Here is a 25,497-nt window from a genome sequence, read left to right on the forward strand (position 1 = left end):
ATTTATAACATATTTACTACTTTTTAATTTTTGGTCACATACAAGATGCCTGAAATGACTGGTGTCTGCATAATCACCCAATGTAGGCTGAAGACATTGGGTGCAATATTTGTATGAGATATCACGTTTGAAAAGTGGTTCAAGTTTCATGGTGACCTTGAAGATAAGGTCAAGGTTTATCCCCATGAGTAATCCCCAGATGTAGGCTCTCAACAAATTTGAAGACATTGGGTACAACAGTGCATGAGATATCACATTAACAACAGTTTGAAAGGTGTTGTGGTGACCTTGAAGACAAGGTCAAGGTCACCCAAATCGCCTGGTGTCTGGGTAATCCCCCAGTGTCGGCTGTAACCAAATTTGAAGACATTGGGTACAACAGTTCATGAGATATCACTTTAACAAGAGTTTGAAAAGTGGTCAAAGTGTCGTTGTGACCTTGAAGATAATGTCAAGGTCACCCAAATTGACTGGTGTCTGGGTAATCCCTCAATGTAGGCTGTCAGCAAATTTGAAGACATTGGGTACAACAGTTCATGAGATATCACGTTAACAAGAATCGGGACGTACGGACGCCACTTAATACATAGTCATGGGCAGATTTTCATGGGCAAGTATCCCTCTGAACTTAGGTTGTTTCCACACGTTTACACGCCATGCGGCATGAATCAAAGGGAGTGTAAACTAACTAGGGCTAATTGAGTTGAAGGTGTCACTTGTTTGTTATTTAATTAGGATTAATTATGAAGGAATTAATTAGGAAGTACTCACTGTTACGACTATACACTGCTGATAACGGATTATAGTTTCGAATCAAAACATACAGAGAAGCGTTTTGTTTTCTTTCATAGTGGTATGTGATAATATGCCCTGGCCGGATGTCTCAAAGTTTGGATAACTCGATATTTTTTTCTTGGTCCCATGGATATCGAGACAACGGTGCTCGACTGTATATCATTTCAAAAGAACAATAAACATCAGCAACAGAGGTGATATTTTTAAAGACATTTATTTACAGTCTGTACATGTAAGGACACATCAGTCCATCCCCACCAAGTGGTAATGAGTCACTGACATTCATTCAACCAGTTGGTTTGTGAATGTCCAACAATGTCTTTTGTTTGGGAAACGTCACGAGTGATCAACTGCACCATATGATAGTGTCCTCACAAGAAGAACTTCCTCCTGCTCGTGTCCATTTCATGGCGCTGAAAAAATAAAGTGATAAAAGGTACAAGACATTACTTTGTGGGATATGCACCATCTAAACTGTTACAATACAGACATTATTCATGCCCTTAGAATGTAATATATATTAAAAGTACATTTGAATTGACCTTGCCATGTTTAGAGCTGTTCATATTTTTGTGCTCGTTTAAATATTTTTACTGTGAACTTAGTCGTCAACAAAAAAGAGCTTAATATTTTGTATTCAAAAGAACAAGTACCTTATGTATCCATTCGTATTCCCCATATTTGGAGTCAAATGTTCCTTTCTGAAGTGATCTCAGCTTTAGAGTGAATCTTGGACCTAATTCACGAAGTCCAACTTTCTTTGAATTTCTGAATTCATATCTGAAAGTATAAGAACATCATTATAGCATGCATGGAAAAAAGTCTCAAAGCCACTTTTCTACACATATTTAAACTGTGATACGGTGATCATCCTAAAAAGTAAATACACTGGACCAGACAAACTGCTGACTATTTGTGTGAACACATACCTTGTACACCACTGTCAGTGCCCTATAACAAAATCAAACAAGTCAAAGTTGTTTGCTTTTTTTGATGATAAATCATAATGATTTAAGATTACATTTCTGTTCAACATTTGTTTGTAGTTAACACCACACTCAGCATGCACAGCAACATTTCAGCTGTCTGTAAATAATCAGGACCAACTATCTATCCAACTGGGATATGGTGACATGCATAAAAGACCACTCAATCCCATTATTAGGGACAAACATGGGTTGCCGAAGACCAATTCAATCTGGATCTTCATGGGGTTTAGGTTCAATGAAGAAAGAACAGTCTGATATGAATAGCAAAATGCAATTTCATTCTAAGAATAATACTTTGTAATAGTGGGGATGGGAACAAAAACATATGGTATGGTGGACTAACACATGAACAAAAAGTGGTAACAATCAAAGTTCTCCATCTCTCTAGGACTTCCTCCCTCATCCAATGTGATATAGCTGAAACACTATTCAAAGAAAGACTGCCAAATTGTCAGTAGTTCGATCCTCTGACCACATCATACCTAAGGAGAGTACTTGTTACCCTGCCTTGCATTTGCATTTAGAGGACAAAACAAGGACCGGTTGGCTTAAAGTCAGTGTGTATAATTTGCATGAGTCATGTATCCTTGTTAAAACTGTGGCACTGTAACCTAGTGGGTGGCTCTATAAAACTGGCATAAACTCTGACTGATGTAAGCAGCCATAGAAGCATGCGCATTAACATCTATAGATTGGCAACAATCTTGAAAGGGTTGTTAACGCCCATTTCATCCCACCTTACCAGTTCAAACTAACTTAAAGATCACATATACTCTATATACTCACATATACAAATACATAAATCACTAACTGGCATCGTTATAAATGAAACCCAGTCATTAAAACTACTCACTTCGGTCTTTAATTAACTTAAATCGACCTTTTTGACAACAGTGCACAATTTTCACCCGCGAACAAAATTTCAACCAATCAGAGCGGGGCGTCTCTGTGACGTCATATGAGGAATAGATATGAGGGCCGATGCAGAATTCATCTACATTTCAGGGGGTAAATTATCTTGTTTACAGGTTTGTATAAACCAGAAATCGTGACAACTGTTGTGGAAAATGAAAGCTATATGTTCTCACAATCTACTGTCATTTAATTTTGTCTCCTGCTTTGCCTAGTTTCCGAGTTACAACTTGTTTTCATAGACGATTCTGTCAAAATCGCTTGGTGTCGTTACGCCTTATTTGTATACCGGTAATGACTGATCCAAATTGATTCCATTTCTGTGGGGTTTTTACCTCGATATTTAATCATGTCATGTAAAAATCTGTTTGTATTCTCAAAACAGTGTCGGCCCATAAGTTTTCACATGCAATACAGCAATTAATACTCCCTTGTTGTAACCCGTGTTAGGTGGTATAAACCTACACATGTTATTTGTTATCATTCACTTGATGGTCAATTAATGAATTTATAACAGGTATAATTAGTGGTAACACACCTAGATTACCCGACAAAGGTTCCCGTTTGGCATTTCTTGTGTCTGGAGTAAATATTCAACATTATAAACATCGATCAAAGGATTAACCGATAACACGCTGATTGATTAATTACTTTAATTTTACACAGCGGATTTGTCAAAAGGTAGTGTTTATGTATGTAGATTTACTAATCTATACTGAATACACTCTGTCGTGTCGGTGTCTGCGTAAAAACAACGTCCTTCTTTCAAAGGATTAACCGGCAATACATTGAGCTAACTAAATTACTGTTTTTAAAGAAAGGCGGACATTATGCAATTAGTTGCCAGGTGTGCTATCTTGGGTGACCAATGAGACTATACACCAATGTGAAATACCTGAAAAGATTTATCACTTTTTCGTATATTAAACTGTTAAAAGACACATCACTTGGAACAGCTGCAGATGAATGGCATATCACTCGTTTTTGTGGATATTGATGGATACATTCCTCGAACAAGGTAATAGCATGACATTGTTCCTATAACTTTAATCTGTTTTAATTTTAATATTTGCAGTTTGTTTTTATTCATTTGTGCATTCAACAGAATCATTGTTTTCGCTGTGAAGAGTAATGAGACAGACAACATACACAGGGTGTGTGTGCGAATTATGAATAAAACTATAAAATGTCTGATATTACAATTCTGTTATGAATTCACTATAAGTAATGCTTTTTATTTAGTTTCAAAATGCATACAAGTTTAACTAATTAGGATTATAAGACCAAATATAAACGATACATTGATACATCTACATACTGGTGAGTGGATGTATTGTGAATGTAGCAAGTAATTTATCGATCAGTATTGTGATTCTACCTGCAGAAGTCCTTGACTTGATGTAAGGTGTTCACAACCAGGTGTGTCTGTCCTCGTTGAACTTTTATGTAAAATCATACGACTGCCGATCCCTCGTCCTTAACTTGACAGGGGAGGTTACTGTGAAGAAGGCAGTCTAATCATGAATGTTCAGGTTTAACTGGACTGTAATGAGGCTTGCTCGTTCACTGATATATAGTTGTCACTTTGTGACGTAAAGTCTTGAACTGTGAATTGAGATCGACCTCTGTGTGAGGTCGTTGTCCCATAACAGTCCAATCAGAACAAGGCATTTTGATTCACATATAATACCCGCTTGCTGTGATGGCTACGCAGTGTATGGAAAAACCCACCTTGAATAAATTCTTGTCGTCGTTGATATTGGCAAGCATAAACGTCGGTTCTTTCACCAATAGCTTCCGGGAGTTATCCGAAAGTGACCACGTGTTTCGAGGTTAATGGTAATCGCGCAGAAAGCCTCCGGGCGCGAAATATCTCGCTCTGTAATTTTTATGCTGGGTAAGGTTATTTTCCTGGATTTGTCGTGAGAAAGTAATTTCAGTTTTGATAATTCCGACTTCCTTATATATAAGGGTATAAACAACTTGCAAGTTGTGAGCTACAGAGCTGCATACATGAATATCGTCATAATTGTAGAATTAACGTTGGGCTTGTTGTACATATTTCTTCTCAGAAACTTTGACGATTAAGAGTTGCTACTCGCTGTAACAAGGCTGCTGTTCAATTTCGATATTGGGAGACAAATGTCTGCAGGTCGCGCGTAATGGTCACGCATGTAGATAATCGTATCGTCGTCCGGGATTGTATATTGCAATTTTATACGGAATGGTTGATTTCTGTGAGAATCTATGAGATGCCTAGACACATCACTTGGAACAGCTGCAGATGAATGGCATATCACTCGTTTTTTGTGGATATTGATGATACATTCCTCGAACAAGGTAATAGCATGACATTGTTCCTATAACTTTAATCTGTTTTAATTTTAATATTTGCAGTTTGTTTTATTCATTTGTCGTAGCATTCAACAGAATCATTGTTTTACCGCAGATATGAAGGCTGTGAAGAGTAATGAGACAGACAACATACACTAGGGTGTGTGTGTGTACGGCTCGGGGAATTATGATTCACATATAAAACTATAAAATGTCTAGATATTACAATTCTGTTATGAATTCACTATAAGTATCAGCAGATCGTCTGCTTTTTATTTAGTTTCAAAATGCATACAAGTTTAAACTAATTAGGATTATAAGACCAAATATAAAGACGTGCATTGACTAGTATCTACATACTGGTGAGTGGATGTTAACCGTGAATGTAGCAAGTAATTTATCGATCAGGACCTCGCTTCCGTGGAGGAAATCGTTATGTGATAAGTTGTGTCATGCAAAATCCCTTTGGTTATGATTCAAATACATATTTAACTACTGAGTAGAAAGTAGTTTTGATTTTCTAACTTGATGAAAACAAACCATAATCTCATTAATTCTAACAGACTTTAGCCCGTCACTTTTACGATTTTTAAAAATGGCGCCAAGACTGTCGCCAACATCGCCAGTCTGAGGATAAATGCTATTTAGGTTTGTTTTCACACGAGTTACAAAATCAAAACTACTTTCTACTGGTAGTAAAATATGTATTTGATTGATGGCCAATAGGATTTTGCATGACATAGCTTATAACATAACAATTGCTCTCGTGGCAGCGAGGTGGGTGTCAATATAATACTACTTACAATATTATTGTTACTTCGACCACAACCTCACTTCTGAGGAAGAAATCGTTATGTTACAAGTTGTGTCATGGAAAATCTTTATGGTCATCAATCATATACATATTTTACTACAACTAGTAAAGTAGTTTTGATTCTTTAACTTCCGTGAAGCGATCTGAACACAAGTAAGATATCGTTTCAGGCTTCCACAACTAAAGCCAAGACTCACAAACATAACCCATTTAGCAACTAACTGCGGGGTCCTGTGGAAACCTGTGCATGGTGACACCATCGCCCGACCCCTAGGAGCAATTGACGACAAAGCAACGATTCGGCATGTCGTCATTGATGTCGAGAAATCATCAAAATGATGAGCGTGCTACACACTTTCTATACAACTAACTGAAAATCGTTCCTCATATGACGTCACTGCAGTGCTCTGGCGACAGAGTTACGTAACCTGTCTGTGGTTTCGTTGGCGGCGAGAGTGAAGCAGGCGACTTTTTGGCAACTTTTAATCACTCGGTATTAATTAACCACAAGTTTTTTAAGAATGAATTTGGTGTTCGCATAAGTCTAACCACAAATCTTTCATATGTAATAGTTAAAAGAGTAAAAAAAAACCCAAAGTTTATTTGTTCTTTAAGGAGTCTATCAATCCGATATGCTTACTGTATAAAGTTAGTGGAAGCAATAAATACATGCATGTAAGCTTCATTAGGGCTTCAGTACATTTAGCCATGTTATTCCAACCAACCCTGCAACTCTCGGTGAACTCAGCCACAGCATACATTCAGTATGTAAAATGACTTTACAGGAATATAAGCATCTAGGCACAAGCATGTAGGTCATCGCAAAACGTGCAGTATCTTGAATATCATCACCTGTGATGCCTGAAGAATATGAAGTCTCTCTGGTTGTGGAAGGTGGCCACACGCCGCCCTTGGAACTCTGGGTCATGTGGGAAGAGGGAGGCCAGGAGACGACCCACAGTGTGGCCTAGTCGTGTGTTGAAGTTGTTTAGCATCACCTCTGGGTGGTGGTCAGTCACACGGCCTAATTTCTACAAATACCATCAGTAAAAATCAGTAGACTATAAAGTGTAAATGAAGCAATTTAAAACGAAGTTCATAAAGTTGTACAAATTTCTTTGAAAAAATATTCAATAATTCACATGTGGATCACAAAATTCTTATGTTCTAGTAGCCAGTGAAAGTTTTCTCTGAACAACTTTCTCATTATTCTGGACATATTAACAACACCAGGAGAAGTCTAACAAATATTGGTAAATATCATCTCAATGAATGCTAATACTGACGACATGAAACAGGGTAGATACCTTTACTTGCTAATATTTAAACCATGTTGCCATGGAAACAAGTATTAACATCTCTGAATTTGTTTTCTGATTCCTTTGACAAAGAAATTGAAAATTGGGACAAATGGGTCTGAAGACCCTTTTGTGAAAACATAAGGCTTCTGATGGCTAAACATGTTGGTTTCAGGAACATTGATGTCTCCTCAATAAGACTGACCTTGATATCTGTTGTCAGTCTAACACTAGACATCTTGAAATGTGCTGTGGGTCCATCCGGTAGATGAGAGATTACTAAACCATCCCACACAGTCAAGGTAAAATATCAAATACCACTATCAACACGCAATAACATTACTGTAACACCAGGTTACTCTCAGCATGAATTATGGTGGGGGAGTTATTGTCCAAGCAGGTATGAAAATGCGATGCTCGGTTACATATCTATTTTTCTGTGACATTACCATTGATCAAACAGATCAAATTGTTTCAAATGGTAGATAGGTCATCAAGGCAAAAATTACAAATAACCCTTATATTGTTGCTGATGTAACCCTTGAGCACTGGTTTCCACTGAAGTTGTAGTGTTACATTTTTAACAGATATGACATTGCTATAATGGACATCAATCCAAGCACTATTTTCAATTTGTGAAACGAAGCCTTCCATTCCTCACCAAAGAGATAACTGATTATTCTATTGTTCAATTTTCACTTAAAAATGAAAAGCTCATTCATAATCATGATAATGATTTATCCTGACAAAGAGTTCTTTTCAACACGTCCACTGATCAAGGATACTGGGTTCCTTTCTGTCTTCATTAATGACCAGAATATCTGTGAAATCTTTGGCAAGTGCTTGAGGGATTACTTTCTTCAGATCTAGTGCCCGTCGTTTGTAAATCTCAATGTTCGGAATAACTTTCTTCAACTCTTTGCACAGCTTTCTTGTTCTCTGGAAACAAATATTGTACATATTTAGAATACAACACAAAAAATGCAATATTCAGTTTGATCTGTGTCAGTGTAAACAAGCAATTAGGCCTTCTGGTTTTAACCATTTGTTAACTGACACAGGCCATGAACATGTTGAAAGCAATATATGATGACATCTTTGAGAAATTTCACATACAATTCTACAACCAGCATGTTCTGAATCAGTGATTGAAAATATTTCTTAACTTACAGTGGTGGGTCTGTCAGTTGTTGTGAGGAGAATCTTGGGTGTTGTCTTTCTATTGAAGTATGAGGACATCTCATCTTGAGACTCATCTTTCATAACCTACAACAGGATTACAATGATCAAGGAATCTTTTATGTTCTCTTGACCTTTCAGAACTCAGCTGTCTCTTGATAGTTAAGTACATGTACAAAAGCAAAATACCAGACCATATTCTTTCAAAACTAAATAATTATAAGGTTGGTAATATAATACAAGATCAAAGGATGGTGTTGCATACAGTCATAAACACAAATAACCAATTACATTGTTTAACTATAAATACTTAACAATGAAATAATCAGATCATGATCATATTAAAATTAATAATATTAATAAATATTTGAAGCAATTGACGGCTTAAACATGATACGGTAAAATGATGTTTAACTGGAAACTTGGCATTGAGAATATAAAAACCAACCTCTTCATCCTGGGTGTTGACCATTGTCTCGTCAAATACACGCATACTCTCGATTGTCTTTGGCACCTTTTTGGGAGGAGCCTAGACAAATATTAAGGAGACTAAATGAATACATCATCCACAATATCTAACCTGGTTCAAACGAGAATTTAGCAATTTTATGACTACATTTGTGAAAAATGTTAATAAACATGATATGGAACTCTTATTCCAATAAAATTTAAACACCTTTTGAGGATGACAACAAAGCATGGGAATGACACCGTGTAGAAAAAGAAGTAAAATGTAAAAAAAAAATGGTTGCAGTCTCATTTGGAAATTGGATCCTGTTATGTTATAAATCACAATAAAATAGTTAATTGATGTTGTCATATTGTTAAACTCACCTCTTCACCCATTGCTTCAGCCTCTTGTTTCTCTCGCTTCTTCTCTTTCAGCTTTTCCTGGAAATCATGAAATGCTGATTTACAAATTTGAGTGGTATATTTATTAACAGTTCATTCGATTCCCCTTATCGAGATTAAATGTCTCGGAAAAAATCCCATCGATTCTGCTACTTTTTTTTAAACTCGAAACCTGATTCAACTATAGCTACTTCACGTTCATACGCCTCGTTTTAGGCATATGTTATTAATAATTTGAAAATAAAATATACATTTATTAATTTGGTTCCATTAATTTAATTGGCTGGCACGATCTGAAATCTTACCAATGTCTCGGCATGACATGGATTTTTGGGTTGGGATCTGTTACGCCAATCAATTCTTGAGAGAAAAAAAACCCATTCCAGTCTCCAGGGCCCACTTGCACAGAACGATCTTAGAGCTACAATTATTGTAAATCCTTAAGATCGCGATCTTAGGCTTCGGGTACAATCGCCATCCACTTGCACAAAGCAATTGTAGGCTAAGATAATTGTAAGTTAGAATCAGAGCTAAGATCATTGTAGTCTGTGACAAAATGGCGTTCAAGTTAGTGTCTGTTTCACGCAGATAATCAGCTTTACTTTTGGAGACTGCTTTTATATTGTATAAAACTGTGTGGTTCAACTCAACACTTCAACAACACGGAGAATGCACAACCGATTTAACGTCAGAAACATCGTTATTTGCCGTAGTGAACCACATACCTATCGAGACAATATCATAAAGTACTGTTCCCGCCTGGTTCAGTTTTTTCATGCAAGATGGGATTGATTTCCCTTGAAATACCAGATCTATCGTTTTATGCAAATGAAACGAAAATTCTTACTACATACTTTACGTTTCTCAGCTTTCATTTTACGATATAACTCAGATCGTATCTGTTTGTTCTTAACACGTGAGATGTTGGGTCGAGGAATCGTCTGTATTTCTTGTTTTTCATCTTTACTTTCTTCAGCTCGAGTCACGTTTTTCCTTCTCGACGCCATCTTTGAAAACCAAACATATAAAGTGTGGACTAGGATGGTTTCCGGTGTTCCTTAAACGAAAAACGAGTTACGATGTGTGATGAAAGTTAGACTAACCATATTATCCTCGAAATTTAATTTACGCATATTAAAAACACCACAAAAAACAAACTCAACATATCCATAGTTTGACAACAAGGCCATTCGTCATCCATTCGTGTCATTTCGGGGCAAATCGAGCGGAACTGGGCGAGTGTTGACTAAAACAGTTTGAAACACCCGTAAAATATAACTTTTCACCACCAGTGGCCCGGCAGGTTTCTGTATTACAATGATAATCGAGAATAATGAATCGATGTGCAAGTCTCACATCCTTTCTTAAAAAAATCCCCCAAATCTGGATAAAACGCGAGAAACTGTAAACTCGCCGACATGAGGTTGATGTATATGTCGTATTACACAAAGCATTATCCACTCCGACGACGGGGTAGCCTAGTGGTTAAAGCGTTCGCTCGTCACGTCGAAGGTCCAGGTTCGATTCCCCACATGGGCACACCGTGTGAAGCCCATTTATGGTGTGCCCCACCGTGAAATCGCTGGAATGTTGCTAAAAGCGGCGTAATATCATACTCACTCCACTGCGACAACATGGTTGAAACACGATTATAATTAACACCTTCGAGGTCAATCGTTAATGTTATGAAATTTTCTGAAAATGAAATACATGCTTATTCATTTGCAAAGCGGTAAACATTCCGTAGAAGACAGATATAATACATGTGATTTCCTCCAAGTCTGTATTCTTTTCCGTGAGAATGTTCCCGATAGTCATTCTCATGATGTTCATAAACAACACTTTAACAATGGGTTAATGATAGACGTCTTCAGATAATGGGACGTTCGTACACAATGCTAGTGCATGCATCCATCGTTGTAATACACATTCTGACAAACATGCTCTTATATTGATAAAAATACACCTATATAAACTCTAACACCGAAACGAACGCTCGCTTCAGCGACTCTAAGCCCTGATAGTCTTTCAAATATGGTTTCAAAGCTTAATGTTTTCAGTAATGATCAAAGCATTTGACACATAATTTCTGCATTTGTCGTCTGCTGTGAGAATATTGCTATCCAGGTCATAACGTATATAACTGTAAACACTTCGATGAGTTGCTTTGTCACATTTTCTCAAGGACGTATATATACTGATGGAAAGAAGTATGGGAACACATAGCATTGCAGAACAATATTCCAGTTATATCACGGGTGTCTGCTTGATGTGGGAGGAAAGCCCGAAGTGATGCAAGGTTTGGACGTTTTCCACTTCGGCGAAGCCAACGAGAACGCGTATACATGCTGCTGTCAGTCTCAGACACGTAAAACGTAATCGGGGTAAATCTGGATTTCGAACTCACGATCATTGGCTTCTGGCACATCCATGGGAGGCAACTATGAACACATTTTTTCTCGCTTTAAACGAGCTGGGGACCCATGCAAGTATATCGAGAAAGAGTGTGATAATGTTGTTTAGAACCAATACAAGTGGTGTAATATCTTGCGTGTTCCTGATAATACGTGTGTGCGTGCGTGCGTGCGTGCGTGTGTGTGTGTGTGTGTGAAGAAAGGTATGAAGTTCAGAGCAGTGGACAGTGGTACATATGCAAAGTAATTCACCAAATAATGACACAACACGAACTAATTTCCCTCCTATGCTTTTCAACGTTATCTTCAGGTAGAGAATATACTGTTTGCAGGAATATTTGTCCTGAGCACTATGTGTATAAAGAATCTGATTAATATGTATAATTTGAATGTTAGTAATGTTCAATGTATTTATTATCTTCTTTCAAATATCCTATTGACAAAAACTCCAACCCCGAAAAGAAAATAGGCTATTTTTGGTTACCATTACCTCCTTACATTTTCTTGTGTTGGATACGAATAATAATAATAATTCTGTTCTCGTAATTTGGGGCCATATTTTATTTTCAAATTGGGGAGGGTTCGAAGCTGAGAACATGCCCCCAATTCAAAGCCCCCAACACGCACATTTGCTCGGAGTATCGAGGGTTGAGCCGAAAGTCAGGACGGTATTTCTAAAATATAACGGAAGAGGAATTATGTTCCGTGACACGCCTTATCGTTGGAAGGCTTATGGAATGTTTTGCTTTGTCCCAGTCGTCTAAGGTATTGTATGAATGCCCGGGTCGCGTCAGCTGCAAACACAGTATTTGTACTACGACGTCGATTAACCGATGGCCATCGCAAAAACCCTGTTCTCCAAATATAAAACACAATACAAATTGAAAGAATTATTTCACTTGAAATATGAAGGAAGTTCGTCTAATGTTTAACATTGTTGAATTTGCAAACACTTCCCGTCAGCGCTTCACTTTACAAACATGCAACACGGACCAAATTCACGAAATATATGTCCGTGACATTTTAAAAGAAATGTCCGTAATGCTACAAATGTTTAAAACGTCGTCAGTTTAATGTCGGCGCGTGTGTGGATATTGGTATTATTTTTACAACCCAACAGGTGAGGTGAGGTGAAATTGGGTTTTACGTCGTGCTTGAGAATATTTCGCTCATATAACGACGTGCATGCATGTGTATGTATGTGCGGCTGCTTCTACTAGCCCAGACTTAAGCTGGTTTTATAGTGCTAGCTCACTAAGATACCATGCCGCTGTGAAGCATGAATACCCCACTCAGACACATTATATTGACTCCGAGCCGACCAGTCCTTGTTGTACCCATTAATGCCGAGCGCCAGGCAGGGACCAACAAGTACCATATATTTTAACGTCTTTTTGGTATGACGCGGTCGGGGATCGAACCCGCGACCTTCCGCTCTCCGGGAGGACGATCTAACCTCTACACCACGGAGGCGGTCCTGGACCCAACAGAGTGAATGATTGAGTTTAGTAGTTTTACGCCGCTTTTAGCAATATTCCAGCAATATTACGACAGGAGACACCAGAAATGGGCCACTGTGTCCATGTGGGGAATCAAACCCGGGCCTTTGGCGTGATGAGGAAACGCTTTAACCACTAGGCTACCCCACTGGCCCTGACCCAATAGAAGTAAAAGACCACCCGATTCTTTAATCCGAAAGTTAATCTGTCATGCTATGTCAGATTAATTGTAGCAATATGAAAGAATCGAGAATTCGTTTGCTTCTTTCAAGTAGTTTACACATATATTATGTTACAAACATACCATGCAACCATTTGTCATTTACAGATTACAAATGATTCCTGTCAACACGAACAACACTTTTAAACATTGGATATTGCAGATGTGTATGTTTGAAACACGTGTAATCATAGCTGTGCACGTGACTTTAAAACTTATAATGTGTATAAATAGAAATCAACTACACCCAAACAAAAACTTAAGTGCGTCAGACACCTATCATTATGTACTTGTGGAAAGAAAGGAAAAATATTTTTCAAATGGTAATCTTTGCAAGTGTATGAAACGTATTGGCTTTCAATAGGAACACAGACATCGCCCGAAGCTTACAATTGCTGAGGCGGAACTAACTACAACTGCCTGAAACATGTCACGCCTGAACTGGCCGATATCAATTTGTGTGTCTTGGTCCAAGCACGAGAGAGTGTGAGGCTGAAGAGGCTCACGAGGGGTGGGGTAAGGTACCAACACGTGTGATAAACTGCATTTTATCTTGACGTCGTAAGAAACTTATATTTGTTGCCAGGCTTGGACTTGACTTACCTTCTTACAAAATTTAAATGAACTCTAAATATATAACTGACTATTTTCACATAGGATCCAGCTTGCAATATGTGAGTATCGTTTTATGCCGCTGTTTTAGCAATATTCACGGACAACGCCAAACCAAATGGGCTTAACATACCGGGCAAACGTTTTAATTTAAGATACTAGGTTAGACCAACGCCAAATATCAGCCATAATAAACTCAAGTTTCTCCACCCGTGAAGAACCGGGTTAGAACTGACCTTCAGCAACCGCGTGTCGTAAGAGGCGACTACCGGGATCGGGTGGTCAGACTCACTGACTTGGTTGACACATGTCATCGTATCCCAATTGCGTAGATCGATGCTCATGCTGTTTATCACTGGATTGTCTGGTCCAGACTCGATTATCTACAGCCCGCCTTCATATAGCTGGAATATATTGCTGAGTGCGAGGTAAAACTAAACCCACTCACCCAGTTTCTCCAGTAAAATATGCAGGCCTAGGATTATCAACGCATTGTCCGTTAACTCAATGGAATAACAATGTAAACATATTTATACGGATATTTGATTATGTTAAGCATATCATTGGTGGAGATAAGTCACAATAACTGGCGATTGTGATGATTTAAACTCTTTCAAAGTTCGAGCTGCTCCAGCGGAGGAGTCAATGCGGTCATTAACACTATGACGTACGTATACGAATTGCACATAGTGTTTCATGAGGCTGTCCGTCAACCACTTTTGGTACTTTGGTACTCGTTATTCGGGTTGGTAAGGGACTGGGTAGGGGGGAGAGGGTAGTCTGTCTCACAGTCCCTGAACCACATTATTTTCCCTACTGCCTAGCCCTCTCTGCAGTGTTAAAGCCCTAAATGAAGCAAGTCTAGATTTCCTCAGGTTCTGAATCTCTGGTCTTTCTAGGGCTCCTTTTTCTAGGGCTAATGTTAAAGCCCTAAATGAAGCAAGTCTAGATTTCCTCAGGTTCTGAATCTCTGGTCTTTCTAGGGCTCCTTTTCAATATAAATGGGCTTGTTTGTTACTATCAAAATTATATAAGCATTAGTTTTGGGAAGGGGGTGTTATTTGTGATGAAATTGTACCTTGCTTTTAATTCTGTTCGTTTGGTTTTAAACATATTTCATTGACATAAATGGACAATGGTTTTGGGCAGAAGTTGTAATTCTGCACAAAGATTGAACGCTTTAACCCCAACGCCCCAGCAATCACGCCAATCCGGACATTCAGTGAATGATCGTGAGTTGGGGTAAGAGCTGGTTTCAGTAGAAAGTTATGGTATATCATTGGTGTGTTTGTATGTGAGAGGAAATCCCGATGTAACGCGGGCGGAGTCTTTTCCAATTTGATGAAACCTAAGAACTCGGGTAGGCCTATATTGTAGCGAAGGCTCTCATCATCAAAAACAGCTATGTTAGAGAGGAAAGAGTTCCTTACGTACCCCCCGCCTATTTTATAAGGTACTTTTCATTACTTGTGTACCTCTGTATTTTTTTTAAAAAAATAGGTGAGGGGCACGCAAGGAACTCTTACCATTAGAGAGATCTGCACTGAGCCTTTGACGATCGTCAGGATATACGGCATTGGAAAACAACTGATCAGAGATAGCCTAGGGGTTCGAAGCGGATCCTGGCACCAAGGAAGATACGCACTGTACGGCCCACTAAACCACAGGTCCACCCATGGCGCTCCCCTCATTCAACTTCTTTATCAACACAATCAGAATTCAGCACAATTATAGACCTGTCGTATTGGGGCGTCCATGTAGACCCCCACAACCCATGTTTTTGTGACCTGAGATGTGATTATGTGTGACCCGTAAGGGTTGACAAGATGTCGTCTGCTGTGACCTCCAGACGACAGGTGACAAGTGCCCTCTCGGACTCCTCATTACCTGGACAATTCGCCGGCTTCGCTCCAAACAAAACACAGGTATGTCGACTTCATACGTTTGTCAAACTAACAACCCTTCTAATATTACCGACATTACACTAGGGAGAAGTTACAATTCCTGCAACGTCCAAGACAGGTGTGATATGGCCCAGCGTTATAGGTTTTTCGTGGGGTGGGTGGAAGGGAGTTGGGTGGGGTGGTTATGACTTTTGGAAAATTTGATTTGATTTATTTGATCAATGATATTAGCAGTAACCATGAAAGAGGACATCATGTAGAATGTTTTTGAGCTTAGTGACTTCAAAGATTAATGATATCTCTGGTAAATGTACCTATCTAAGATAGTATCTTATGAACAGAAACATCATTAATGATGACATTTTGAATATAGCTTGGACTATATGTAACACATGTATATATCTAGTATAACCCTATGTGTTGTTGCCAAATCCACTCATTCATTCAGTGTTTATTATCAAATATTTTGTGTAAGTTAGTAATGCTAATTTTCATTTGACGTAGAGAAGTTTCCATAAACACAGAAATACCAAATTATTATGGAAGTGAAATATGAGCTGGAGCATTATGAACAGACAATGCATTCTACAAAGTGGGAAGTGGAATCCTGATTGGCCTGGGTGGCTCAGTGGGTAAGGTAACTGATGCCTCACTATGAGAGTTTGGGTTCAAATCCTAGACTCCACCCAAAAAAGATCAGAATTTGAACTGTAATAAGAAAGTGTAATCCTAAGTATAAAATATGACATAAAAGCAGTAAGTTCTATAAGTTTTGATAACTTATTGATTTTCCCATGTCATGCATTCTTTTGTCCCCACATACCCTTACAGCACTATCACGTGAATAGTCTCAGTTTAGTTGTCATTCCTACCTGCCTGATTAGTCATTCCCTTTGAACATTCAGTGATTCACTGTGTTGGAGTAATTGCTCTGGTTACAGGTATTCATGAGTCAATATAATCCGACAGCAATGCCTCTTGCAACAATGGCTACAGTAGACCTCAACAAGAAATCACATTCATAATTACCTTCTCAAGAATTACTTATTACTATTATATGATAGAATCTATGAGTGGTTTGTCTGACTCTAGCAAGTGTTTTGTTTCTCAGGTAATTGTGATTTTATTATTTATGGGTATTATTACCAAAGAGGTAATAAAACTAAGCTTGTATTCCGTGTTTCTTTATGGGTGCAAATATCTTTAAACTTGTTCTTTAATATTTTAAGACCAATTTTATTTCTTGTTTTATGGATTTTTGTCAGGAGGCAGGAGGGAAAATGTTGTTTTTTTTAAATCACCAGTCAAAGCAAAAACCCAAAAGAGATTCCATGTTAACTCTTTTGGTTTGTTCATATCAACTAAAAATAAGTGAGTTAGTGACTTCAAGAGTATTTTGCTTATATCACATTAACATAAGGATTTTATTTTTTGAGCAGGGAAATTAATTTATATGTTTGTTCTTATTCTTGAAAAAATAAAAGAAGAAATAAAATTGGTCTGGCCTTACTGAAGATTGAATACTTTCTTTACCAGTCAAGAGAAGAACACATGTCTTTTTCAAATGGCTGAAGTGAATCTGTCATTGCTGGGTACTGCAACACACACACACACACACACACACACACACACACACACACACACACACACACACACACACACACACACACACAGACACACACACACACAGGAACACACACACACTTGTGAGAGACATATTCAGAGAGAGAGAGAGACACTATGACATACAGAGTCAAATGACACACACAGACACACACACACAGACACACACACACTTTTTGATGGGTTAGGGTTTAGGTCAAGGGTTAGGTTTAGGCTTAGGGTTAGGTTTAAGATTAAGCTTTCTATAAAAAATCCCATCTATTCTTAGGCATAGAATGATAAGTAAAGGGGGTTACCAGTGGAAATCTTTCCAAGTATTTAGAGGCTAATTCTTTTTCTCCAGAGAAATAATGAGATTTTTGGCTTTTCCCCTTGTTCCAAACAGTCATTGACATATTACAATGTAACAATTTCAGTTCTTCTTTTTTGTAAAATCTGCACATTTAATAGTGGTCTGTAGTTGACCTCAGGTCATCCTTGATCCTTTCCTATATTACCCAAAGTCTGAAAGACAAGAAATAATATGAGATGAAACAGTTGTAGCATGAATCAATTTATGGATTCAAATGCATGGAGTGTAAAGCAACAATCAGAATCTAACAGAAATAGTACATATTTCTTCTCTTTATATTTGCTCAACTTCGTCTTTGAATAAGGTTTCATCAAATGCATTTTATTTTTTGAGACTCAAGCCTATAAAGAGAACACAGTTTTATCTGTTGAGAAAAATAGTTTATACACAAACATGTCACTGTAAGATTTGTGAAACATCCTGCCCTTTAAATAGGTTTACATTCAAACTGAACTGCCCCAAACAACTTGATGCAAAACAGAATATAAACATATGAGGCACACAGTGTTCTATTTCAACCTTCACAAACTTGTGGGTTAGCAAAACATATGTGAACCAAAATAAAAGCTATGCCTCAAGAGGTAACATCGGTCAGGTAAACAACATTAGGATCATTTACACTTTAAGGTTAATATATTTTTCATGAAAACATCACATCACATTAAATGAAAGACAGTTTCTATTCAGAGGCCCTTGATCTGTGTTCAAGCCAAGTTGGTAATATGTTCGGTTTTTATACAAACACCATGGTTAAGATGACTGAAAGAGGTTTCAAATTGCCCTTAACATATATAAAATTGGCACGAGGATTAGCTATTGAACAGGAATCCATGAGACTGAGCATTACATTTTACTATGCAGGATGCCCTTTAATAAGGACAGTTTGACTGCTATTCGAAAGTATCTGTTCCTTTGACAAGTTAATATGATAGTATTACCATAATAAAAGATAATGTTACCTTAACCATCTTTCAAAAGACATGCCAGGTATGTGAAACAGATCAAAAAGGACACATTGGATATATTAAGAATAATAACATGAGATTTCACCAGATGGTCCTGTCTCAACAAAAGGATGAGACATTTTATGGGCTGTGGCCTTATTTGCTACATGAGGCTGCAAAATAAGCTATTATTCAAATTTGGGCTAAACCCTTTAATTTTCTCTCCATTTGTTCTGTACAATAACCACGGGCAATTATGATATTTAGCTATTTCCTATACCTTCGAGGTGCACTGTAGTGTGAAAGTTCTTCTGACAACTGGTTGTTCATATTTCCAAAGGATTATGTTATTAAGGTTTGTGAAGAAACCCATATGCTTGAGGATGATGCTTTTCATATTGTGTTCCTGAGTGGTTGACTTAAGTGGTTCTTAAGTTGTTTTTCTGTCACTCAAGTCACTATGTAGAAAATTCAAGTTTGAAGGTCGAAATCAGAAACCCCTTGTGCATACAAAGTAGACACAATTTTGTAAAACAACTTCTTTATTTTTGTGTAATAGCAATGTTTCTTGATCCTTGTGCCATTGTCAATATATCAGTGTACTCTACTACATTTCAGTTTGTTGATCAACGGCACACTGAACAATATTCTAGCTCTATGACTGTGGCAGTCTGTACAGAACAGAAAAGAATTCTAGTCTCGTAAATCATACAGAATGTTATAGAGAGCATACAATCGTTTATGATACAAAAACATACAAGTGGAAGTATTGGTTTAGAAATGACTAAGAACAGTTTTAGCAAACAGTGATAGTTTCAATAAGATTGGGGTATAATCTGATTTTAATTAGTGAGACAAATTTGTCCATATGTGGATTTTTGCAAAAATAAGAGGGAAGTATCTTCTTACGTTCATCATTAAGATGTGTACATGATAAAATAGCATTCAATTCGTCACAAATAACATTATTTTTACGAATTGTACATGTTCTGTTATATAGATTAATATTAACCCATTGTCTGTAAATATTCGAGTCTGGACCAAACAGTCCTGAAACTGACATCATTAACATCGATCTACATATTTAAGACAGTCCAGTGATCAATAGCCTAAACATTGATCTACGCAATTGGGATTCGATGCCATGTGTCAACCAAATCAGCGAGCCTGACCATCCTAACCAGTAAATCTCATCATACGACAAGCATGGGTTGCAGAAGACCAATTCTAACCCAGACCTGTACGAGTTATGTACATTATTAAAAAAAAAGTGTTATCAATAGTGATAAACCTCTATATTGCTTGTAATATATAATATCAAAAATTCAAGAATGAATAATGAAAATGTATGTTTGCAAGAAGTATTTTATACAAGGTGCAAAATTTGGTTTATGAATACATTTTGGTATTCCTAGTAATATTTTGGCAATGATACGCTAAAAGTCATGAAGGGACATTAAAGTACAGTCGAGCACCGTTCTCTCGATATTCATGGGACCAAGAAAAAATATCGAGTTATCCGAACTTTGAGACATCCGACCAGGGCATATCATCATATATCACAATGAAAGAAAACAAAACAAAAGTTAGGTTTTATGTATATGCATTTGTATATACATTTTTGATCACAGGGATCGCAATCACACACGATACAACTCAAGTTACAGTGACCATCTTGAATGATACAAAAGTTGGATTTATTCAACAATCGAAACAACTCAACAATCACATGCTAGTCACTTGATTACACAAAACCCTCATTGGATTCTCAGTATGTTTTGATTCGAAACTATAATCCGTTATCAGTAGTGTTTAGACGTAACTGTGGGTACTTCCTAATTAATTCCTTCTTAATTAATCCTAATTAAATAACAAACAAGCATCACCTTCAACTCAGTTAGCCCTAATTAGTTCACACTACCGCATCCCTTTGATTCACGCCGCATCGTGTGTAAACGTGTGGAAACAACCTCAGTTCAGAGGGATACTTGGTCATGAAAGGTAGGTGAATATCAAGTTTTTTTGCAAATATCGAGTTAAAAGGGTAATATTGCTTGTTGGGACCATGAAATTATATCAAGATATCCGAAATATCGAGACATCCGTATCGAGTTAAAAGAGCTTGAATAATGATAAATTATGAAGGATTTTTAAGAAAGTAACTTGTGATAATATATATTATTTGATGACAGTGATTAATGTTCTTTAATAAAGGAAATATTTGCAAGTGATGAAAACACAAACATACTTAAAGCTTGTGTGCTTAATGCTTCATGAATTCTTTCTTATTATCTATTGCTCATGTTGAAATGAGGCTTAACACCTAATTCAGGATTATTGCACTTATATAGCAGTTTTGCAATTATAATGCTGACCCGAGAAGTTCTGGGTTAGAATTGGTCTTCAGCAACCCATACCTGTTGTAAGAGGCTACTTATAAATATACAGGATTAGGTGGTCAGGCTCGCTGACTTGGTTGACACATGTCATTGTATCCCAATTGAGTAGATCGATGCTCATGCTATTGATGACTGGATTGTCTAGTGCAGACTTGATTATTTATAAACCATTGCCATATAGCTGGAATATTGCTGAGTGTGGTGTTAAACAACAAACTTATAATTAACTTAGCTTCAAACTGATTTATTGTGCTAGCCTAATGGTACCCAATGTCACAGTTGAACATGAATATCCCACTCAGGCATGTAATACACAGTCTTGACCTACATTTTCTTTTTTAATCCCCTTAATGACAAGCACAGGGTAACAACAAGTACCAGATTTTAACATCTTTATAGGTATGATGCATGCAGTAATCAAACCACCAGCCTTCTCCCAGGGCAGATGCTGTATCAGTGTTTGCCATGATGTAGAAAACCTGCGTATTTGACACACAAATTATCTCAAATACGCAGTGAATTTAGAAGCTTGCGTCATTGTTAACGCAATGCTGCTGGGCCCTTAGTTCAGATAATCTTAACCAAATCTTTGCCTGTTAACTGCTCAGTGCTGATTAAATACCTGACCTGCCTTACCTGTTGTTTTTTTCGTCATTAAACAATCACAGCTTGATGAAAGTTCCAAACTGAAGTTGACTCCCAAAACATGTCCATGACTCCCTGTCATGACACCAGGGAGTCATGATGACTCCTAAATTTTTATGCCATGGGCAAACACTGCTATGTTCTCTGATCCCTGATGTTGAAATAGACCGCCTCCGTGGTGTAGTGATTAGAGCGTCCGACCGGAGAGCGGAAGGTCGCGGGTTCGATCCCCAGCCGCGTCATACCAAAAGATGTTAAAATATGGTACTTGTTGGTCCCTGCCTGGCGTTCGGCATTAATGGGTACAACAAGGACTGGTGGGCTCGGAGTCAGCATAATGTGTCTGAGTGGGGTATTCAATGTTCACTGTGGCATGGTATCTCAGTGGGCTAGCACTATAAAACCAGCTTCAGTCTGTGCTAGTACAAGCAGCCGCACATACACATACACACGCATGCACGTCGTCATATGAGCGAAATATTCTCAAGCACGACGTTAAACCCAAATTCACCTCACCTCACCTCATGTTGAAATAATTTTCACCAGGTTTGAACAATTAGATCAACCATTCTTGTCAGCTAACTGAAACTGCATAGAATACACCTGAACATAATTACAAGCACCTTGTGACACTTTTATAAAGAATCCCTGTTATGTGAAAACAGATCCCTAAATGTGGCGTTTAACCTGTACAACTGTCAATTGAAACTAAAACATGAAACATGACCTTCAGAGAATAGATTCGTAGTACTATTTTTAAACATCCCACTGGCTAATGTGCTGCAATGTATAAACACCAAGGAACCTGTGTCATGTTGAAAATGAAATGTCACTGTGAGGAGCTCATGGAATCCTTGTGTACACACAAAGCAGTGATGTCACATGTAATTGAGTGATGTGTGTGGTAAGCTCAAATTAAACATCATTTACATAGTACATACAGAAGGTGTTGAAGTGAATATGTGGAATATGCTTGTAAGAAACCATGGAAGACATTCTGTGAATCTGGTCATGGACCCTTGTGGCAAGGTAAAGGTAATTATAAGTTTTATGAGTTGTTTTCTGATATCAGGGCGGCAGATATGACTGTTATATCATAGCAGCCAATCTGGGCCATGAAAACCCATCTTTGATAGAAAAAACTCTAAGTGATATGGGTTGTGGAAACCAAATACAGTAATCCAGGTCATGCTGATCCTTGTTTTAATCAGCTGTAGTTTAATTATTTTCTCCAGAAAATTCAGTTTGTCATAGAAAAATGAATATAATTCTGACCAATTATGATAAGACTGTGAGGCTACCCAGATGTGGCTGCATTCCAGGTTTTTATCTTGACATACAAGACCAGAGTTCCAGGGGACCCCATCAGTAAATTCTATGGGTCCTTGGTTGTTTACTACCCTTTACTGACAGCACCACATTATCTTGTAAATGATTGTTAAAGTGATTATTTATATAAACTACATTATATATATATTTCTATTACAAGTGAAATGTTTTTCTCTCAATATTTGTGACTTAAATCAGTTTAAGACAACGTATAAAAGATTCACCAGTTACAGAATGTGAAGAGCCAGTGTCCTTGCTATTTCCAACAATTACTTCATGTATTGATATGAACTGTGTGTTCATGTTATTTTGCCAGGTGTCGTCATGTAAAGCACTAATTGCACCCTCCTGTTCCACAGCCTACACCAGCTGGTGTACATATCTTTGTCTGATACATAACAAACTCCTCACTACACTGCACAAGTAGGTCGTGTATGGTCACGCTGCATTGCTTATATGCAACAGGAAAGGAAGCTGTTTTATATATTTTTACAAATTATTAAATGCCATATTTGAAGTGAATGCTGTTTTTTTCAGCTCTTCATGTAAGGCGTTGTAAAGATTATCCAAGGTTTGTAATCCTGTTTGCTGTGAAATATATGTGTAGTTCATTATTTTAGCAATTGTATCCTTTTAACGAATTGAGGGACAAAAAAACATTTGTTCATGAAAATAAGAACAATGGTCTTCCTAGAATTGCTAAAATTGTTCTCTGTGGTGTGACAGTCACATTGGAAATGAACTCAACAGCAACTGAATAGGTTTACAAATTATAATAATAACTGAATAAGAATGAGTTTGATGAAAATATGGACAAAGTTCCATTTTTATACTTTTCTTGAAATGAGATTATTCTTATTCATACTTAAACATACAAATATCTGCCCATAGATAAATTTGCAAAGCATTTTGATTATTTCTAAATTGCAAGATTATGCAAACATTATCTTAATGTATGTTAAACGTCTGCCAAGCACCTGTCAGTGTATTCTATTGGTTTTGCCATAAATCAATTATTAATATCTATTTCATATGAAGAATTCTGTCTTTATTGTCGCAAATAATGTATGTTTCACCCATTTTACCCTATCCCTGATGTACTCTTTCGCCATATATGTAGCCATAGAGAGACTTTCAATTTAACCTTTTTATACAGGGCTTTCAATGAGATTTTGAACTTTGCTGGTTTATATCAATATTTTGTTACATGAATGGAGGCCATGGTTTGTTAAACACTTTTTATCAAAAGATTTCAAAGGAAGTAATTCATTTATTCAGTTACATCCTTCAGAAATGTTGAACATAAATTGTTATGCCAGTAAAGATTTGAATTGCTGTAAACGAGTGTTTGCTTTAATAGTAATTGACATGACGAAAAAAACCACCATGGGAACCTTTCGACAAACCTTTTCAGAAATCTGAAAATGGAAATTTTATTACGCTTTGATTGTGAATAAGATAACTTTGTCACTTGTCAGGGGCTGGCGTATTTTGTAAGCGAGTGAAGCAGAAAATGATTGTAATCTCTTCCTGATTGGATGACAGGGCAGTTACTCAATTTCTGATTGGCTGAAACTGACATCAGTATGTTGAAATTAACGAGAGCTGAAAGAAATGATGCGAGACTTGTTATGAGCTTTAGTCATTGAAAAAGTTGAATCAGCCAAGCGAGTCCAAGTTTAATTTCGATGTCAACTAGTTGTGGTAACCTACATTGCATCATGGCTTAGCAATAGCAGGTTCTTGCGTGTACTGAAAATTGAGCTGATGTGGAAAGGGGTAATAGAATTCAATTTCTGTGAGACTGGAGCAGTTTTCAAGGTAGGGGAGAACTTTGATATGACTGGTACATGAAATACAAGTAGAAAAGGTGTGATTGTATTGTTCCATTATAGAATTTTATTCTACCCTGTGTAGAAATTCATTATATCATTTATGTAGTATCGTATACTGATGCACTTACTTTTTCCTAGTTCAGAAATATTATCATGTGGGTTTTTTAATTATGCTATGATTTTGTAACTTATTCATGGTAAGAGGCGGTGGGGTAACTTAGTGGTTAAAGCATTGGCTTGTCACTCCGAAAACCCGGGTTCGATTCCCTACATGGGTACATTGTGTGAAGCCAATTTCTGGTGTCCCTGTCATGATATTGCTGGAATACTGCTAAAATAATTTGCTTAAAGAATGTGGTAAGAATGTATATCATCTGTTTGCTGAAGTATCTTAAATTTTTAATGATTTCATGAGACTCAAGGGTGTACAGGCATGAAGGATTCTTGTTGGTACCATAACTTCAATTTCCTATTGAACCTGTGAAGACTGGGGTTAGAATTGGTCTTCAGTAACCCATGATTGTTGACTGAGTGGTCAGGCTTGCTGA

General features: G+C 37.3%; 2 protein-coding genes across 3 annotated transcripts in view; one reads left to right on the plus strand and one right to left on the minus strand.

The window, feature by feature from the left end:
- Positions 1 to 1,000: 1,000 nt before the first annotated feature.
- Positions 1,001 to 11,005, minus strand: LOC124277359 (ribosome production factor 1-like). 2 transcript variants are annotated; one of them, XM_046713023.1, is made up of 10 exons: positions 10,794 to 11,005; positions 10,028 to 10,230; positions 9,156 to 9,212; positions 8,770 to 8,850; positions 8,313 to 8,408; positions 7,928 to 8,081; positions 7,348 to 7,430; positions 6,697 to 6,875; positions 1,449 to 1,575; positions 1,001 to 1,208 (listed from the first exon to the last, which is right to left on the minus strand). In XM_046713023.1, exons 1-10 carry the CDS (start codon positions 10,807 to 10,809, stop codon positions 1,167 to 1,169), a joined length of 1,038 nt encoding a protein of 345 aa, XP_046568979.1. In that variant the 5' UTR covers positions 10,810 to 11,005; the 3' UTR covers positions 1,001 to 1,166. The 2 variants fall into 2 exon arrangements, with proteins under 2 accessions (XP_046568979.1, XP_046568980.1); XM_046713024.1 differs by having other exon boundaries at positions 10,028 to 10,180; positions 10,794 to 10,999.
- Positions 11,006 to 15,657: 4,652 nt separating this feature from the next.
- LOC124277360 overlaps positions 15,658 to 25,497 on the plus strand; it is a 54,759-nt gene continuing 44,919 nt past the window's right edge. The window contains 1 exon segment of the mRNA XM_046713025.1: positions 15,658 to 15,843. The gene's annotated coding sequence lies outside the window, so the exon portion shown is untranslated.

The sequence above is a fragment of the Haliotis rubra genome, unplaced genomic scaffold (assembly GCF_003918875.1).
Source record: "Haliotis rubra isolate DU_JTF1 unplaced genomic scaffold, ASM391887v1 Scf220, whole genome shotgun sequence".
NCBI lineage: Eukaryota > Metazoa > Mollusca > Gastropoda > Lepetellida > Haliotidae > Haliotis > Haliotis rubra.

Excerpts from the sequence above, each read along its gene's own strand:
- LOC124277359 (XM_046713023.1), bottom strand. Across the intron at positions 8,082-8,312 it reads CAACTGACAGACCCACCACT|AGAACAAGAAAGCTGTGCAA; the intron begins GTAAGTTAAGAA and ends ATTTGTTTCCAG. Across the intron at positions 7,431-7,927 it reads TGAAGACAGAAAGGAACCCA|ATGGTTTAGTAATCTCTCAT; the intron begins GTATCCTTGATC and ends TGACTGTGTGGG.